Source organism: Xenopus tropicalis, chromosome 5 (genome assembly GCF_000004195.4).
Source record: "Xenopus tropicalis strain Nigerian chromosome 5, UCB_Xtro_10.0, whole genome shotgun sequence".
Classification (NCBI taxonomy): Eukaryota; Metazoa; Chordata; class Amphibia; order Anura; family Pipidae; genus Xenopus; species Xenopus tropicalis.
The window spans coordinates 127569-148186 of NC_030681.2; the positions used below are offsets into that span (position 1 = coordinate 127569).

Below are 20618 nucleotides of genomic sequence, written 5' to 3' on the forward strand. Positions count from 1 at the left end.
GCAGTATGTCCCTGGGGGGAGAGAAACAGTATTAGGGCTAAATACCCCCCAGGCCGACCCGCAGTATGTCCCTGGGGGGGAGAGAAAACAGTATTAGGGGCTAAATACCCCCAGGCCGACCCGCAGTATGTCCCTGGGGGGGAGAGAAACAGTATTAGGGCTAAATACCCCCCAGGCCGACCCGCAGTATGTCCCTGGGGGGGAGAGAAACAGTATTAGGGGCTAAATACCCCCCAGGCCGACCCGCAGTATGTCCCTGGGGGGGGAGAGAAACAGTATTAGGGCTAAATACCCCCCAGGCCGACCCGCAGGATGTCCCTGGGGGGGAGAGAAACAGTATTAGGGCTAAATACCCCCCAGGCCGACCCGCAGTATGTCCCTGGGGGGGAGAGAAACAGTATTAGGGCTAAATACCCCCCAGGCCGACCCGCAGTATGTCCCTGGGGGGGAGAGAAACAGTATTAGGGGCTAAATACCCCCCAGGCCGACCCGCAGTATGTCCCTGGGGGGGAGAGAAACAGTATTAGGGGCTAAATACCCCCCAGGCCGACCCGCAGTATGTCCCTGGGGGGGAGAGAAACAGTATTAGGGGCTAAATACCCCCCAGGCCGACCCGCAGTATGTCCCTGGGGGGAGAGAAACAGTATTAGGGGCTAAATACCCCCCAGGCCGACCCGCAGTATGTCCCTGGGGGGGAAGAAACAGTATTAGGGGCTAATACCCCCAGGCCGACCCGCAGTATGTCCCTGGGGGGGAGAGAAACAGTATTAGGGCTAAATACCCCCCAGGCCGACCCGCAGTATGTCCCTGGGGGGGAGAGAAACAGTATTAGGGGCTAAATACCCCCCAGGCCGACCCGCAGTATGTCCCTGGGGGGGAGAGAAACAGTATTAGGGCTAAATACCCCCCAGGCCGACCCGCAGTATGTCCCTGGGGGGGAGAGAAACAGTATTAGGGGCTAAATACCCCCCAGGCCGACCCGCAGTATGTCCCTGGGGGGGAGAGAAACAGTATTAGGGCTAAATACCCCCCAGGCCGACCCGCAGTATGTCCCTGGGGGGGAGAGAAACAGTATTAGGGGCTAAATACCCCCCAGGCCGACCCGCAGTATGTCCCTGGGGGGGAGAGAAACAGTATTAGGGGCTAAATACCCCCAGGCCGACCCGCAGTATGTCCCTGGGGGGGAGAGAAACAGTATTAGGGGCTAAATACCCCCCAGGCCGACCCGCAGTATGTCCCTGGGGGGGAGAGAAACAGTATTAGGGGCTAAATACCCCCCAGGCCGACCCGCAGTATGTCCCTGGGGGGGAGAGAAACAGTATTAGGGGCTAAATACCCCCCAGGCCGACCCGCAGTATGTCCCGGGGGGGAGAGAAACAGTATTAGGGGCTAAATACCCCCCAGGCCGACCCGCAGTATGTCCCTGGGGGGGAGAGAAACAGTATTAGGGCTAAATACCCCCCAGGCCGACCCGCAGTATGTCCCTGGGGGGAGAGAAACAGTATTAGGGGCTAAATACCCCCCAGGCCGACCCGCAGTATGTCCCTGGGGGGAGAGAAACAGTATTAGGGGCTAAATACCCCCCAGGCCGACCCGCAGTATGTCCCTGGGGGGAGAGAAACAGTATTAGGGCTAAATACCCCCCCAGGCCGACCCGCAGTATGTCCCTGGGGGGGGAGAGAAACAGTATTAGGGGCTAAATACCCCCCAGGCCGACCCGCAGTATGTCCCTGGGGGGGAGAGAAACAGTATTAGGGCTAAATACCCCCCAGGCCGACCCGCAGGATGTCCCTGGGGGGGAGAGAAACAGTATTAGGGCTAAATACCCCCCAGGCCGACCCGCAGTATGTCCCTGGGGGGGAGAGAAACAGTATTAGGGCTAAATACCCCCAGGCCGACCCGCAGTATGTCCCTGGGGGGGAGAGAAACAGTATAGGGGCTAAATACCCCCCAGGCCGACCCGCAGGATGTCCCTGGGGGGGAGAGAAACAGTATTAGGGCTAAATACCCCCCAGGCCGACCCGCAGTATGTCCCTGGGGGGGAGAGAAACAGTATTAGGGCTAAATACCCCCCAGGCCGACCCGCAGTATGTCCCTGGGGGGGAGAGAAACAGTATTAGGGGCTAAATACCCCCCAGGCCGACCCGCAGTATGTCCCTGGGGGGGGAGAGAAACAGTATTAGGGGCTAAATACCCCCCAGGCCGACCCGCAGGATGTCCCTGGGGGGGAGAGAAACAGTATTAGGGCTAAATACCCCCCAGGCCGACCCGCAGTATGTCCCTGGGGGGGGAGAGAAACAGTATTAGGGGCTAAATACCCCCCAGGCCGACCCGCAGTATGTCCCTGGGGGGGAGAGAAACAGTATTAGGGGCTAAATACCCCCCAGGCCGACCCGCAGTATGTCCCTGGGGGGGAGAGAAACAGTATTAGGGCTAAATACCCCCCAGGCCGACCCGCAGTATGTCCCTGGGGGGGAGAGAAACAGTATTAGGGGCTAAATACCCCCCAGGCCGACCCGCAGTATGTCCCTGGGGGGGAGAGAAACAGTATTAGGGGCTAAATACCCCCCAGGCCGACCCGCAGTATGTCCCTGGGGGGGGGAGAGAAACAGTATTAGGGGCTAAATACCCCCCAGGCCGACCCGCAGTATGTCCCTGGGGGGGAGAGAAACAGTATTAGGGCTAAATACCCCCCAGGCCGACCCGCAGTATGTCCCTGGGGGGGAGAGAAACAGTATTAGGGGCTAAATACCCCCCCAGGCCGACCCGCAGTATGTCCCTGGGGGGGAGAGAAACAGTATTAGGGCTAAATACCCCCAGGCCGACCCGCAGTATGTCCCTGGGGGGGAGAGAAACAGTATTAGGGGCTAAATACCCCCAGGCCGACCCGCAGGATGTCCCTGGGGGGGAGAGAAACAGTATTAGGGGCTAAATACCCCCCAGGCCGACCCGCAGTATGTCCCTGGGGGGGAGAGAAACAGTATTAGGGGCTAAATACCCCCAGGCCGACCCGCAGTATGTCCCTGGGGGGGAGAGAAACAGTATTAGGGGCTAAATACCCCCAGGCCGACCCGCAGTATGTCCCTGGGGGGGAGAGAAACAGTATTAGGGCTAAATACCCCCCAGGCCGACCCGCAGTATGTCCCTGGGGGGAGAGAAAACAGTATTAGGGGCTAAATACCCCCCAGGCCGACCCGCAGTATGTCCCTGGGGGGGGGAGAGAAACAGTATTAGGGGCTAAATACCCCCCAGGCCGACCCGCAGTATGTCCCTGGGGGGGAGAGAAACAGTATTAGGGGCTAAATACCCCCCAGGCCGACCCGCAGTATGTCCCTGGGGGGGAGAGAAACAGTATTAGGGGCTAAATACCCCCCAGGCCGACCCGCAGTATGTCCCTGGGGGGGAGAGAAACAGTATTAGGGCTAAATACCCCCCAGGACGACCCGCAGTATGTCCCTGGGGGGGGAGAGAAACAGTATTAGGGCTAAATACCCCCCAGGCCGATCCGCAGTATGTCCCGGGGGGGAGAGAAACAGTATTAGGGCTAAATACCCCCCAGGCCGACCCGCAGTATGTCCCTGGGGGGGGAGAGAAACAGTATTAGGGGCTAAATACCCCCCAGGCCGACCCGCAGTATGTCCCTGGGGGGGGAGAGAAACAGTATTAGGGGCTAAATACCCCCCAGGCTGTGCCTCCTGTGGTGCCCATCTGTCCCACCCTCATCTGCTCCCCCTAATACTGTAACTCCTCTTACCCCCCAGCTCCACCCTATACCCCCCCAATTCCTCATATCCCCCCCAGCTCCACCCTATACCCCCCAATTCCTCATATCCCCCCCGGCTCCACCCTATACCCCCCCAATTCCTCATATCCCCCCCAATTCCTCATATCCCCCCCCAGCTCCCCCCTATACCCCCCAATTCCTCATATCCCCCCCGGCTCCACCCTATACCCCCCCAATTCCTCATATCCCCCCCAATTCCTCATATCCCCCCCCAGCTCCCCCCTATACCCCCCAATTCCTCATATCCCCCCCCGGCTCCACCCTATACCCCCCCAATTCCTCATATCCCCCCCAATTCCTCATATCCCCCCCCGGCTCCACCCTATACCCCCCCAATTCCTCATATCCCCCCCAATTCCTCATATCCCCCCCCAGCTCCCCCCTATACCCCCCAATTCCTCATATCCCCCCCCAGCTCCCCCCTATACCCCCCAATTCCTCATATCCCCCCCCTGCTCCACCCTATACCCCCCAATTCCTCATATCCCCCCCCAGCTCCACCCTATACCCCCAATTCCTCATATCCCCCCCAGCTCCACCCTATACCCCCAATTCCTCATATCCCCCCCAACTCCACCCTATACCCCCCAATTCCTCATATCCCCCCCCCCAGCTCCACCCTATACCCCCCAATTCCTCATATCCCCCCCCAGCTCCACCCTATACCCCCCAATTCCTCATATCCCCCCCAGCTCCACCCTATACCCCCCAATTCCTCATATCCCCCCCCAGCTCCACCCTATACCCCCCAATTCCTCATATCCCCCCCCAGCTCAACCCTATACCCCCCCAATTCCTCATATCCCCCAGCTGCACCCTATATCCCCCAATTCCTCATTTCCCCCCCCCAGCTCCACCCTATACCCCCCCAATTCCTCATATCCCCCAGCTCCACCCTATACCCCCCAATTCCTCATTTCCCGCCCCCCAGCTCCACCCTATACCCCCCAATTCCTCATATCCCCCCCCAGCTCCACCCTATACCCCCCAATTCCTCATATCCCCCCCCAGCTCAACCCTATACCCCCCCAATTCCTCATATCCCCCAACTCCACCCTATACCCCCCAATTCCTCATTTCCCCCCCCCAGCTCCACCCTATACCCCCCCAATTCCTCATTTCCCCCAGCTCCACCCTATACCCCCCAATTCCTCATTTCCCCCAGCTCCACCCTATACCCCCCCAATTCCTCATTTCCCCCAGCTCCACCCTATACCCCCCAATTCCTCATTTCCCCCAGCTCCACCCTATACCCCCCAATTCCTCATTTCCCCCAGCTCCACCCTATACCCCCCAATTCCTCATTTCCCCCAGCTCCACCCTATACCCCCCCAATTCCTCATTTCCCCCAGCTCCACCCTATACCCCCCAATTCCTCATTTCCCCCAGCTCCACCCTATACCCCCCAATTCCTCATTTCCCCCAGCTCCACCCTATACCCCCCAATTCCTCATTTCCCCCAGCTCCACCCTATACCCCCCAATTCCTCATTTCCCCCAGCTCCACCCTATACCCCCCAATTCCGCATATCCCCCCCAGCTCCACCCTATACCCCCAATTCCTCATATCCCCCAGCTCCACCCTATACCCCCCAATTCCTCATTTCCCCCAGCTCCACCCTATACCCCCCCAATTCCTCATTTCCCCCAGCTCCACCCTATACCCCCCAATTCCTCATTTCCCCCAGCTCCACCCTATACCCCCCAATTCCGCATATCCCCCCCAGCTCCACCCTATACCCCCAATTCCTCATATCCCCCAGCTCCACCCTATACCCCCCAATTCCCACATCCTAAACTTCCCCAGACACCCCCTGATTTCAGACCCCAGAGGAAGAATATGAGGTCTCCCCCCCCCGGAGAGGCTGAGGCATGCTGGGAGCTGGGGGCTGGTAGGAGAGGGGCAGATTAGGCAGCTGGGTGTCTGGGTGCCTCCCTGCCAGACTCCATGTGAGAGGGCAAATATTTGCTTTTCAGAAGACAAAGGGAGGGGGGCGGGGGGGCAGCGCCTGAGGCTGGGGGGGCCGAGCCCTGAATGTGCCGGAATGAGGAATGTTCCCTGTGCCAGGGGCAAGCGGGCAGTGTGCCAGGCAGGGTTAGTAGTACTGCCCCAATTCTGCCCCCTGTGCCCGGAGCCATAGGCGCCACAAGAAGAGGCTTTAAAGGACTCACACCCCCCTCAGGCCATTTTTTCCATGGATGGTTTACTTGCCCTTTAACACTGTATCCCAAGTAAATCTATAACCCTGCAGGTGAGTAGGGAGAGCCCCCCCCCCCCAAACAAACAGCATTATCCCCTGAGTATGGCACAGCCCCCCCCCCCAAACAAACAGCATTATCCCCTGAGTATGGCACAGCCCCCCCCCCCCAAACAAACAGCATTATCCCCTGAGTATGTCACAGCCCCCCCCCAAACAAACAGCATTATCCCCTGAGTATGGCACAGCCCCCCCCCCCCCCAAACAAACAGCATTATCCCCTGAGTATGGCACAGCCCCCCCCCCCAAACAAACAGCATTATCCCCTGAGTATGGCACAGCCCCCCCCCCCAAACAAACAGCATTATCCCCTGAGTATGGCACAGCCCCCCCCCCCCAAACAAACAGCATTATCCCCTGAGTATGGCACAGCCCCCCCCCCCCAAACAAACAGCATTATCCCCTGAGTATGGCACAGCCCCCCCCCCCCCAAACAAACAGCATTATCCCCTGAGTATGGCACAGCCCCCCCCCCCCAAACAAACAGCATTATCCCCTGAGTATGGCACAGCCCCCCCCCCCCCAAACAAACAGCATTATCCCCTGAGTATGGCACAGCCCCCCCCCCCCCCAACAAACAGCATTATCCCCTGAGTTTTGCACAGCCCCCCCCAAACAAACAGCATTATCCCCTGAGTATGGCACAGCCCCCCCCCCCCCAAACAAACAGCATTATCCCCTGAGTATGGCACAGCCCCCCCCCAAACAAACAGCATTATCCCCTGAGTATGGCACAGCCCCCCCCCCCAAACAAACAGCATTATCCCCTGAGTATGGCACAGCCCCCCCCCCCCCAACAAACAGCATTATCCCCTGAGTATGGCACAGCCCCCCCCCCCCCAAACAAACAGCATTATCACCTGAGTATGGCACAGCCCCCCCCCCCCAACAAACAGCATTATCCCCTGAGTATGGCACAGCCCCCCCCCCCCAAACAAACAGCATTATCCCCTGAGTATGGCACAGCCCCCCCCCCCCCAAACAAACAGCATTATCCCCTGAGTATGGCACAGCCCCCCCCCCCCAAACAAACAGCATTATCCCCTGAGTATGGCACAGCCCCCCCCCCAAACAAACAGCATTATCCCCTGAGTATGGCACAGCCCCCCCCCCCAACAAACAGCATTATCCCCTGAGTATGGCACAGCCCCCCCCCCCCAAACAAACAGCATTATCCCCTGAGTATGGCACAGCCCCCCCCCCCCACCAAACAAACAGCATTATCCCCTGAGTATGGCACAGCCCCCCCCCCCAAACAAACAGCATTATCCCCTGAGTATGGCACAGCCCCCCCCCCCAAACAAACAGCATTATCCCCTGAGTATGGCACAGCCCCCCCCCCCAAACAAACAGCATTATCCCCTGAGTATGGCACAGCCCCCCCCCCCCAAACAAACAGCATTATCCCCTGAGTATGGCACAGCCCCCCCCCCAAACAAACAGCATTATCCCCTGAGTATGGCACAGCCCCCCCCCCAAACAAACAGCATTATCCCCTGAGTATGGCACAGCCCCCCCAGCCTCCCTTTCTCACGGGGGGGGGGGGGGGGGGGGGACACCTGTGCGCCGGTACCAAGAGGTTGGACTCCGGTATCTGAGGAATGTGACCCGGTGGGGGGGGGGGGGGGCAAATAAGACAGACTTTCTGCTTCCAGATTCTGTATTGGGGCTTCCAGGAAAGAGAGGGTATAGGGTGGGGTATTACTCTGGGCTGTATATACCTACAGGCGGGGGGTACTAGGGCAATGGGGGGTATTACTCTGGGCTGTATATACCTACAGGCGGGGGGTACTAGGGCAATGGGGGGTATTACTCTGGGCTGTATATACCTACAGGCGGGGGGTACTAGGGCAATGGGGGGTATTACTCTGGGCTGTATATACCCGCAGGCGGGGGTACCAGGCTGTATATACCCGCAGGTGGGGGTATTACTCTGGGCTGTATATACCCGCAGGTGGGGGTATTACTCTGGGCTGTATATACCCGCAGGCGGGGGTACCAGGGTTACGGGGGGAGTATTACTCTGGGCTGTATATACCCGCAGGTGGGGGGTATTACTCTGGGCTGTATATACCCGCAGGCGGGGGTACCAGGGTTACGGGGGGGGTATTACTCTGGGCTGTATATACCCGCAGGCGGGGGTACCAGGGTAATGGGGGGGTATTACTCTGGGCTGTATATACCCGCAGGCGGGGGTACCAGGGTAATGGGGGGTATTACTGTGGGCTGTATATACCCGCAGGCGGGGGGTACTAGGGTAATGGGGGGGTATTACTCTGGGCTGTATATACCCGCAGGCGGGGGTACTAGGGTAATGGGGGGGTATTACTCTGGGCTGTATATACCCGCAGGCGGGGGTACCAGGGTAATGGGGGTATTACTGTGGGCTGTATATACCCGCAGGCGGGGGGTACTAGGGTAATGGGGGGTATTACTGTGGGCTGTATATACCCGCAGGCGGGGGGTACTAGGGCAATGGGGGGTATTACTCTGGGCTGTATATACCCGCAGGCGGGGGGTACTAGGGTAATGGGGGGTATTACTCTGGGCTGTATATACCTACAGGCGGGGGTACCAGGGTTACGGGGGGGGTATTACTCTGGGCTGTATATACCCGCAGGCGGGGGTACCAGGTTAATGGGGGGGTATTACTCTGGGCTGTATATACCCGCAGGCGGGGGTACCAGGTTAATGGGGGGTATTACTCTGGGCTGTATATACCCGCAGGCGGGGGTACCAGGGTTACGGGGGGTATTACTCTGGGCTGTATATACCCGCAGGCGGGGGTACCAGGGTTACGGGGGGTATTACTCTGGGCTGTATATACCGCTGGCGGGGGGTACCAGGCTTACGGGGGGTATTACTCTGGGCTGTATATACCCGCAGGTGGGGGTTACCAGGGTAATGGGGGGTATTACTCTGGGCTGTATATACCCGCTGGCGGGGGTACCAGGGTTACGGGGGGGGGTATTACTCTGGGCTGTATATACCCGCAGGTGGGGGTACCAGGGTAATGGGGGGTATTACTCTGGGCTGTATATACCCGCTGGCGGGGGGGTATCAGGGTTACGGGGGGGTATTACTCTGGGCTGTATATACCCGCAGGCGGGGGGGTACCAGGGTTACGGGGGGGTATTACTCTGGGCTGTATATACCCGCTGGCGGGGGGTACCAGGGTTACGGGGGGTATTACTCTGGGCTGTATATACCCGCAGGCGGGGGGGTACCAGGGTTACGGGGGGGGTATTACTCTGGGCTGTATATACCCGCAGGCGGGGGTACCAGGGTAATGGGGGGTATTACTCTGGGCTGTATATACCCGCAGGCGGGGGTACCAGGGTAATGGGGGGGTATTACTGTGGGCTGTATATACCCGCAGGCGGGGGGTACTAGGGTAATGGGGGGGTATTACTCTGGGCTGTATATACCCGCAGGCGGGGGGTACTAGGGTAATGGGGGGGTATTACTCTGGGCTGTATATACCCGCAGGCGGGGGTACCAGGGTAATGGGGGGTATTACTGTGGGCTGTATATACCCGCAGGCGGGGGGTACTAGGGTAATGGGGGTATTACTGTGGGCTGTATATACCCGCAGGCGGGGGTACTAGGGCAATGGGGGGTATTACTCTGGGCTGTATATACCCGCAGGCGGGGGGTACTAGGGTAATGGGGGGTATTACTCTGGGCTGTATATACCTACAGGCGGGGGTACCAGGGTTACGGGGGGGGTATTACTCTGGGCTGTATATACCCGCAGGCGGGGGTACCAGGTTAATGGGGGGTATTACTCTGGGCTGTATATACCCGCAGGCGGGGGTACCAGGTTAATGGGGGGGTATTACTCTGGGCTGTATATACCCGCAGGCGGGGGTACCAGGGTTACGGGGGGTATTACTCTGGGCTGTATATACCCGCAGGCGGGGGTACCAGGGTTACGGGGGGTATTACTCTGGGCTGTATATACCCGCTGGCGGGGGGGTACCAGGCTTACGGGGGGGTATTACTCTGGGCTGTATATACCCGCAGGTGGGGGTACCAGGGTAATGGGGGGTATTACTCTGGGCTGTATATACCCGCTGGCGGGGGTACCAGGGTTACGGGGGGGGGTATTACTCTGGGCTGTATATACCCGCAGGTGGGGGTACCAGGGTAATGGGGGGTATTACTCTGGGCTGTATATACCCGCTGGCGGGGGGGTATCAGGGTTACGGGGGGTATTACTCTGGGCTGTATATACCCGCAGGCGGGGGGGTACCAGGGTTACGGGGGGGTATTACTCTGGGCTGTATATACCCGCTGGCGGGGGGGTACCAGGGTTACGGGGGTATTACTCTGGGCTGTATATACCCGCAGGCGGGGGGGTACCAGGGTTACGGGGGGGGTATTACTCTGGGCTGTATATACCCGCAGGCGGGGGGTACCAGGGTAATGGGGGGGTATTACTCTGGGCTGTATATACCCGCAGGCGGGGGTACCAGGGTAATGGGGGGTATTACTGTGGGCTGTATATACCCGCAGGCGGGGGGTACTAGGGTAATGGGGGGTATTACTCTGGGCTGTATATACCCGCAGGCGGGGGGTACTAGGGTAATGGGGGGGTATTACTCTGGGCTGTATATACCCGCAGGCGGGGGTACCAGGGTAATGGGGGGGTATTACTCTGGGCTGTATATACCCGCAGGCGGGGGGTACTAGGGTAATGGGGGGGTATTACTCTGGGCTGTATATACCCGCAGGCGGGGGTACCAGGTTAATGGGGGGGTATTACTCTGGGCTGTATATACCCGCAGGCGGGGGTACCAGGTTAATGGGGGGGTATTACTCTGGGCTGTATATACCCGCAGGCGGGGGTACCAGGTTAATGGGGGGGTATTACTCTGGGCTGTATATACCCGCAGGCGGGGGTACCAGGGTTACGGGGGGTATTACTCTGGGCTGTATATACCCGCAGGCGGGGGTACCAGGGTTACGGGGGGTATTACTCTGGGCTGTATATACCTGCTGGCGGGGGGGTACCAGGCTTACGGGGGGGTATTACTCTGGGCTGTATATACCCGCTGGCGGGGGTACCAGGGTTACGGGGGGGGGTATTACTCTGGGCTGTATATACCCGCAGGTGGGGGTACCAGGGTAATGGGGGGGTATTACTGTGGGCTGTATATACCCGCAGGCGGGGGGTACTAGGGTAATGGGGGGTATTACTCTGGGCTGTATATACCCGCAGGCGGGGGGGTACCAGGGTTACAGGGGGGGTATTACTTACTCCATGCTCATCTGCGACACGACATCGAATGCGCTGAAGCCGGCGGAGGCAAAACTCTCCTTATATTGCCCCATTTTGATGGCGTCCAACCATTCGTCGACGGTGCTGAAGCTGGTGTAGTCGGGCACGGTGCGGTCCAGCAGGGGAAGGGTTACTCTGCGGGGCACAAACCAATATATGTTTATTATATGCTGCCCCAATTGCCCCCGTTCTACCCAGTGCCACGAGGAGAGGTTGGAATGTACCCCCTGCACTAGAGAATGGGGGCCGGGGGGGCATTACCCCCCCTTATTGCCCCAATGCCCCGTGTAACGTCAGGCAGCAGCAGTAGCGCCACACATACCCCCCCAGCGCCCGGGGCAAGTAACTGTCAGCCGGACGGGGGCAGGTTGGTTCATGTTCCTCTGTACAAACACAGCTGCACCCCCCCCTGAGCCAGACACAATCCCCCCCCCCTTATACCCCTGGGGCATTACAGGACAAGCGTCTCTGCTGTAGAACAGGCACGGGGCCCGTTACCCAGAATGCTTGGGGGCCTGGGGTTTTCCACATAAGGGGTCCGTCCATGATATGGATCTCTATACTTTGCCTTCTAATAAATCATTTGAACATGAAATAAACCCCCCCCCCCCCCCCCATACAGGTCCATTTCAGTCTGGTACCGGCGCCGATTTATTAACCAGGAAACCACCTGTAACCAGAACTTACTGACCCCCCTGGGGCAAGTCTCCCCCTAACTCAGATTTAGGGGCCCTATTGGGAGAACTGAGGGTTTGCCTGCAGCTTGGGATTAACTCTTTATTAGCCACATTCAGGAGGAATATGGGGAGACTTAGGGGCCCTATTGGGAGAACTGAGGGTTTGCCTGCATCTTGGGATTAACTCTTTATTAGCCACATTCAGGAGGAATATGGGGAGACTTAGGGGCCCTACTGGGAGAACTGAGGGTTTGCCTGCAGCTTGGGATTAACTCTTTATTAGCCACATTCAGGAGGAATATGGGAGACTTAGGGGCCCTACTGGGAGAACTGAGGGTTTGCCTGCAGCTTGGGATTAACTCTTTATTAGCCACATTCAGGAGGAATATGGGGAGACTTAGGGGCCCTATTGGGAGAACTGAGGGTTTGCCTGCATCTTGGGATTAACTCTTTATTAGCCACATTCAGGAGGAATATGGGGAGACTTAGGGGCCCTACTGGGAGAACTGAGGGTTTGCCTGCAGCTTGGGATTAACTCTTTATTAGCCACATTCAGGAGGAATATGGGGAGACTTAGGGGCCCTATTGGGAGAACTGAGGGTTTGCCTGCAGCTTGGGATTAACTCTTTATTAGCCACATTCAGGAGGAATATGGGGAGACTTAGGGGCCCTATTGGGAGAACTGAGGGTTTGCCTGCAGCTTGGGATTAACCCTTTATTAGCCACATTCAGGAGGAATATGGGGAGACTTAGGGGCCCTATTGGGAGAACTGAGGGTTTGCCTGCAGCTTGGGATTAACCCTTTATTAGCCACATTCAGGAGGAATATGGGGAGACTTAGGGGCCCTATTGGGAGAACTGAGGGTTTGCCTGCAGCTTGGGATTAACCCTTTATTAGCCACATTCAGGAGGAATATGGGGAGACTTAGGGGCCCTATTGGGAGAACTGAGGGTTTGCCTGCAGTTTGGGATTAACTCTTTATTAGCCACATTCAGGAGGAATATGGGGAGACTTAGGGGCCCTATTGGGAGAACTGAGGGTTTGCCTGCAGCTTGGGATTAACCCTTTATTAGCCACATTCAGGAGGAATATGGGGAGACTTAGGGGCCCTATTGGGAGAACTGAGGGTTTGCCTGCAGCTTGGGATTAACCCTTTATTAGCCACATTCAGGAGGAATATGGGGAGACTTAGGGGCCCTATTGGGAGAACTGAGGGTTTGCCTGCAGCTTGGGATTAACTCTTTATTAGCCACATTCAGGAGGAATATGGGGAGACTTAGGGGCCCTATTGGGAGAACTGAGGGTTTGCCTGCAGCTTGGGATTAACCCTTTATTAGCCACATTCAGGAGGAATATGGGGAGACTTAGGGGCCCTATTGGGAGAACTGAGGGTTTGCCTGCAGCTTGGGATTAACCCTTTATTAGCCACATTCAGGAGGAATATGGGGAGACTTAGGGGCCCTATTGGGAGAACTGAGGGTTTGCCTGCAGCTTGGGATTAACTCTTTATTAGCCACATTCAGGAGGAATATGGGGAGACTTAGGGCCCTACTGAGAGAACTGAGGGTTTGCCTGCAGCTTGGGATTAACCCTTTATTAGCCACATTCAGGAGGAATATGGGGAGACTTAGGGGCCCTATTGGGAGAACTGAGGGTTTGCCTGCAGCTTGGGATTAACCCTTTATTAGCCACATTCAGGAGGAATATGGGGAGACTTAGGGGCCCTATTGGGAGAACTGAGGGTTTGCCTGCAGCTTGGGATTAACTCTTTATTAGCCACATTCAGGAGGAATATGGGGAGACTTAGGGGCCCTATTGGGAGAACTGAGGGTTTGCCTGCAGCTTGGGATTAACCCTTTATTAGCCACATTCAGGAGGAATATGGGGAGACTTAGGGGCCCTATTGGGAGAACTGAGGGTTTGCCTGCAGCTTGGGATTAACCCTTTATTAGCCACATTCAGGAGGAATATGGGGAGACTTAGGGGCCCTATTGGGAGAACTGAGGGTTTGCCTGCAGCTTGGGATTAACCCTTTATTAGCCACATTCAGGAGGAATATGGGGAGACTTAGGGGCCCTATTGGGAGAACTGAGGGTTTGCCTGCAGCTTGGGATTAACCCTTTATTAGCCACATTCAGGAGGAATATGGGGAGACTTAGGGGCCCTATTGGGAGAACTGAGGGTTTGCCTGCAGCTTGGGATTAACTCTTTATTAGCCACATTCAGGAGGAATATGGGGAGACTTAGGGGCCCTACTGAGAGAACTGAGGGTTTGCCTGCATCTTGGGATTAACTCTTTATTAGCCACATTCAGGAGGAATATGGGGAGACTTAGGGGCCCTATTGGGAGAACTGAGGGTTTGCCTGCAGCTTGGGATTAACTCTTTATTAGCCACATTCAGGAGGAATACGGGGAGACTTAGGGGCACTATTGGGAGAACTGAGGGTTTGCCTGCAGCTTGGGATTAACTCTTTATTAGCCACATTCAGGAGGAATATGGGGAGACTTAGGGGCCCTATTGGGAGAACTGAGGGTTTGCCTGCAGCTTGGGATTAACTCTTTATTAGCCACATTCAGGAGGAATATGGGGAGATTTAGGGGCCCTATTGGGAGAACTTAGGGTTTGCCTGCAGCTTGGGATTAACCCTTTATTAGCCACATTCAGGAGGAATATGGGGAGACTTAGGGGTGCTACTGAGAGAACTGAGGGTTTGCCTGCAGCTTGGGATTAACCCTTTATTAGCCACATTCAGGAGGAATATGGGGAGACTTAGGGGCCCTATTGGGAGAACTGAGGGTTTGCCTGCATCTTGGGATTAACCCTTTATTAGCCACATTCAGGAGGAATATGGGGAGACTTAGGGGCCCTATTGGGAGAACTGAGGGTTTGCCTGCAGCTTGGGATTAACCCTTTATTAGCCACATTCAGGAGGAATATGGGGAGACTTAGGGGCCCTACTGAGAGAACTGAGGGTTTGCCTGCAGCTTGGGATTAACCCTTTATTAGCCACATTCAGGAGGAATATGGGGAGACTTAGGGGCCCTACTGAGAGAACTGAGGGTTTGCCTGCAGCTTGGGATTAACTCTTTATTAGCCACATTCAGGAGGAATATGGGGAGACTTAGGGGCCCTACTGGGAGAACTGAGGGTTTGCCTGCAGCTTGGGATTAACCCTTTATTAGCCACATTCAGGAGGAATATGGGGAGACTTAGGGCCCTACTGGGAGAACTGAGGGTTTGCCTGCATTTTGGGATTAACCCTTTATTAGCCACATTCAGGAGGAATATGGGGAGACTTAGGGGCCCTATTGGGAGAACTGAGGGTTTGCCTGCAGCTTGGGATTAACCCTTTATTAGCCACATTCAGGAGGAATATGGGGAGACTTAGGGGCCCTACTGAGAGAACTGAGGGTTTGCCTGCAGCTTGGGATTAACTCTTTATTAGCCACATTCAGGAGGAATATGGGGAGACTTAGGGGCCCTACTGGGAGAACTGAGGGTTTGCCTGCAGCTTGGGATTAACTCTTTATTAGCCACATTCAGGAGGAATATGGGAGACTTAGGGGCCCTATTGGGAGAACTGAGGGTTTGCCTGCAGCTTGGGATTAACTCTTTATTAGCCACATTCAGGAGGAATATGGGGAGACTTAGGGGCCCTATTGGGAGAACTGAGGGTTTGCCTGCAGCTTGGGATTAACTCTTTATTAGCCACATTCAGGAGGAATATGGGAGACTTAGGGGCCCTATTGGGAGAACTGAGGGTTTGCCTGCAGCTTGGGATTAACCCTTTATTAGCCACATTCAGGAGGAATATGGGGAGACTTAGGGGCCCTATTGGGAGAACTGAGGGTTTGCCTGCAGCTTGGGATTAACTCTTTATTAGCCACATTCAGGAGGAATATGGGGAGACTTAGGGCCCTATTGGGAGAACTGAGGGTTTGCCTGCAGCTTGGGATTAACTCTTTATTAGCCACATTCAGGAGGAATATGGGGAGACTTAGGGGCCCTATTGGGAGAACTGAGGGTTTGCCTGCAGCTTGGGATTAACCCTTTATTAGCCACATTCAGGAGGAATATGGGGAGACTTAGGGGCCCTATTGGGAGAACTGAGGGTTTGCCTGCATCTTGGGATTAACCCTTTATTAGCCACATTCAGGAGGAATATGGGGAGACTTAGGGGCCCTACTGAGAAAACTGAGGGTTTGCCTGCAGCTTGGGATTAACCCTTTATTAGCCACATTCAGGAGGAATATGGGGAGACTTAGGGGCCCTATTGGGAGAACTGAGGGTTTGCCTGCATCTTGGGATTAACCCTTTATTAGCCACATTCAGGAGGAATATGGGGAGACTTAGGGGTCCTATTGGGAGAACTGAGGGTTTGCCTGCAGCTTGGGATTAACCCTTTATTAGCCACATTCAGGAGGAATATGGGGAGACTTAGGGGCCCTATTGGGAGAACTGAGGGTTTGCCTGCAGCTTGGGATTAACCCTTTATTAGCCACATTCAGGAGGAATATGGGGAGACTTAGGGGCCCTATTGGGAGAACTGAGGGTTTGCCTGCAGCTTGGGATTAACTCTTTATTAGCCACATTCAGGAGGAATATGGGGAGACTTAGGGGCCCTATTGGGAGAACTGAGGGTTTGCCTGCAGCTTGGGATTAACTCTTTATTAGCCACATTCAGGAGGAATATGGGGAGACTTAGGGGCCCTATTGGGAGAACTGAGGGTTTGCCTGCAGCTTGGGATTAACCCTTTATTAGCCACATTCAGGAGGAATATGGGGAGACTTAGGGGCCCTATTGGGAGAACTGAGGGTTTGCCTGCAGCTTGGGATTAACCCTTTATTAGCCACATTCAGGAAGAATATGGGGAGACTTAGGGGCCCTATTGGGAGAACTGAGGGTTTGCCTGCATCTTGGGATTAACCCTTTATTAGCCACATTCAGGAGGAATATGGGGAGACTTAGGGGCCCTACTGGGAGAACTGAGGGTTTGCCTGCAGCTTGGGATTAACTCTTTATTAGCCACATTGGGGCAGGGGCACTTACTGGGGCTCACACTGATTATATACCCGGGTATGTAGGGCTACAGTTAATGCCCCACAGTGGGGGGGGACGTACCCTGAGGAGAGCGGCGCTACCGCCTTTAACGTGTTGGGGTTGCGGATCATTTTATCCAGCGTGTTGACGATTTGGCCGAACTTGGGCCGGTGGTTGCGGTCCTTCTGCCAGCAGTCCAGCATGAGTTGGTGCAGGGCGTTGGGGCAGTCCATAGGGGGCGGCAGGCGGTAGTCTTGCTCGATGGCGTTAATAACCTGCAGTGAGGGGATAAAGGCCTCAGGGTTAGTCTCTATGGAAACCGCGGGGATAGCTTGGGCCAATGGGTTGAGACCAAAGGGATTCTGGGAACAAATTCCTTAAAGGAACAGTAACACTAAAATATGAAAGAGCTTTAAAGTAATAAATATATAATACCCTGTTGCCCTGCACTGGTAAAACTGGTGTGTTTGCTACAGTAACACTACTATAATTTATATAATAAGCTGCTGTGTAGCCCCGGGGGCAGCCATTCCTGCACTGGTACAGCTGGGGTGTTTGCTACAGAAACCCTACTATAGTTTATATAAATACCCCGCTGTGTAGCCCCGGGGGCAGCCATTCCTGCACTGGTACAGCTGGGGTGTTTGCTACAGAAACCCTACTATAGTTTATATAAATACCCCGCTGTGTAGCCCCGGGGCAGCCATTCCTGCACCGGTACAGCTGGGGTGTTTGCTACAGAAACCCTACTATAGTTTATATAAATACCCCGCTGTGTAGCCCCGGGGGCAGCCATTCCTGCACCGGTACAGCTGGGGTGTTTGCTACAGAAACCCTACTATAGTTTATATAAATACCCCGCTGTGTAGCCCCGGGGGCAGCCATTCCTGCGCTGGTACAGCTGGGGTGTTTGCTACAGAAACCCTACTATAGTTTATATAAATACCCCGCTGTGTAGCCCCGGGGGCAGCCATTCCTGCACCGGTACAGCTGGGGTGTTTGCTACAGAAACCCTACTATAGTTTATATAAATACCCCGCTGTGTAGCCCCGGGGGCAGCCATTCCTGCACCGGTACAGCTGGGGTGTTTGCTACAGAAACCCTACTATAGTTTATATAAATACCCCGCTGTGTAGCCCCGGGGGCAGCCATTCCTGCACTGGTACAGCTGGGGTGTTTGCTACAGAAACCCTACTATAGTTTATATAAATACCCCGCTGTGTAGCCCCGGGGGCAGCCATTCCTGCACCGGTACAGCTGGGGTGTTTGCTACAGAAACCCTACTATAGTTTATATAAATACCCCGCTGTGTAGCCCCGGGGGCAGCCATTCCTGCACCGGTACAGCTGGGGTGTTTGCTACAGAAACCCTACTATAGTTTATATAAATACCCCGCTGTGTAGCCCCGGGGCAGCCATTCCTGCACCGGTACAGCTGGGGTGTTTGCTACAGAAACCCTACTATAGTTTATATAAATACCCCGCTGTGTAGCCCCGGGGGCAGCCATTCCTGCACTGGTACAGCTGGGGTGTTTGCTACAGAAACCCTACTATAGTTTATATAAATACCCCGCTGTGTAGCCCCGGGGGCAGCCGTTCCTGCACTGGTACAGCTGGGGTGTTTGCTACAGAAACCCTACTATAGTTTATATAAATACCCCGCTGTGTAGCCCCGGGGGCAGCCATTCCTGCACTGGTACAGCTGGGGTGTTTGCTACAGAAACCCTACTATAGTTTATATAAATACCCCGCTGTGTAGCCCCGGGGGCAGCCATTCCTGCACTGGTACAGCTGGGGTGTTTGCTACAGAAACCCTACTATAGTTTATATAAATACCCCGCTGTGTAGCCCCGGGGGCAGCCATTCCTGCACTGGTACAGCTGGGGTGTTTGCTACAGAAACCCTACTATAGTTTATATAAATACCCCGCTGTGTAGCCCCGGGGGCAGCCATTCCTGCACCGGTACAGCTGGGGTGTTTGCTACAGAAACCCTACTATAGTTTATATAAATACCCCGCTGTGTAGCCCCGGGGGCAGCCATTCCTGCACTGGTACAGCTGGGGTGTTTGCTACAGAAACCCTACTATAGTTTATATAAATACCCCGCTGTGTAGCCCCGGGGGCAGCCATTCCTGCACTGGTACAGCTGGGGTGTTTGCTACAGAAACCCTACTATAGTTTATATAAATACCCCGCTGTGTAGCCCCGGGGGCAGCCATTCCTGCACTGGTACAGCTGGGGTGTTTGCTACAGAAACCCTACTATAGTTTATATAAATACCCCGCTGTGTAGCCCCGGGGGCAGCCATTCCTGCACCGGTACAGCTGGGGTGTTTGCTACAGAAACCCTACTATAGTTTATATAAATACCCCGCTGTGTAGCCCCGGGGGCAGCCGTTCCTGCACCGGTACAGCTGGGGTGTTTGCTACAGAAACCCTACTATAGTTTATATAAATACCCCGCTGTGTAGCCCCGGGGGCAGCCATTCCTGCACTGGTACAGCTGGGGTGTTTGCTACAGAAACCCTACTATAGTTTATATAAATACCCCGCTGTGTAGCCCCGGGGGCAGCCATTCCTGCACTGGTACAGCTGGGGTGTTTGCTACAGAAACCCTACTATAGTTTATATAAATACCCCGCTGTGTAGCCCCGGGGGCAGCCATTCCTGCACTGGTACAGCTGGGGTGTTTGCTACAGAAACCCTACTATAGTTTATATAAATACCCCGCTGTGTAGCCCCGGGGGCAGCCGTTCCTGCACTGGTACAGCTGGGGTGTTTGCTACAGAAACCCTACTATAGTTTATATAAATACCCCGCTGTGTAGCCCCGGGGGCAGCCGTTCCTGCACTGGTACAGCTGGGGTGTTTGCTACAGAAACCCTACTATAGTTTATATAAATACCCCGCTGTGTAGCCCCGGGGGCAGCCATTCCTGCACTGGTACAGCTGGGGTGTTTGCTACAGAAACCCTACTATAGTTTATATAAATACCCCGCTGTGTAGCCCCGGGGGCAGCCATTCCTGCACTGGTACAGCTGGGGTGTTTGCTACAGAAACCCTACTATAGTTTATATAAATACCCCGCTGTGTAGCCCCGGGGGCAGCCATTCCTGCACTGGTACAGCTGGGGTGTTTGCTACAGAAACCCTACTATAGTTTATATAAATACCCCGCTGTGTAGCCCCGGGGGCAGCCATTCCTGCACCGGTACAGCTGGGGTGTTTGCTACAGAAACCCTACTATAGTTTATATAAATACCCCGCTGTGTAGCCCCGGGGGCAGCCATTCCTGCGCTGGTACAGCTGGGGTGTTTGCTACAGAAACCCTACTATAGTTTATATAAATACCCCGCTGTGTAGCCCCGGGGCAGCCATTCCTGCACCGGTACAGCTGGGGTGTTTGCTACAGAAACCCTACTATAGTTTATATAAATACCCCGCTGTGTAGCCCCGGGGCAGCCATTCCTGCACCGGTACAGCTGGGGTGTTTGCTACAGAAACCCTACTATAGTTTATATAAATACCCCGCTGTGTAGCCCCGGGGGCAGCCATTCCTGCACTGGTACAGCTGG

At 55.4% G+C, this 20618-nt stretch overlaps 1 protein-coding gene across 4 annotated transcripts in view; it reads right to left on the reverse strand.

Moving 5' to 3' along the window:
• Positions 1-20618, reverse strand: part of LOC116410852 (ephrin type-B receptor 2) — a 51393-nt gene that overhangs the window by 1662 nt on the left and 29113 nt on the right. For all 4 annotated transcript variants that reach the window (XM_031902062.1, XM_031902065.1, XM_031902063.1 and 1 more), the window contains exons 11-12: positions 17128-17321; positions 11305-11460 (exon numbers count right to left, since the gene is read on the reverse strand). In XM_031902062.1, the coding sequence (XP_031757922.1) occupies positions 11305-11460; positions 17128-17321 (350 nt within the window). The remainder of the gene's footprint in view (positions 1-11304; positions 11461-17127; positions 17322-20618) is intronic.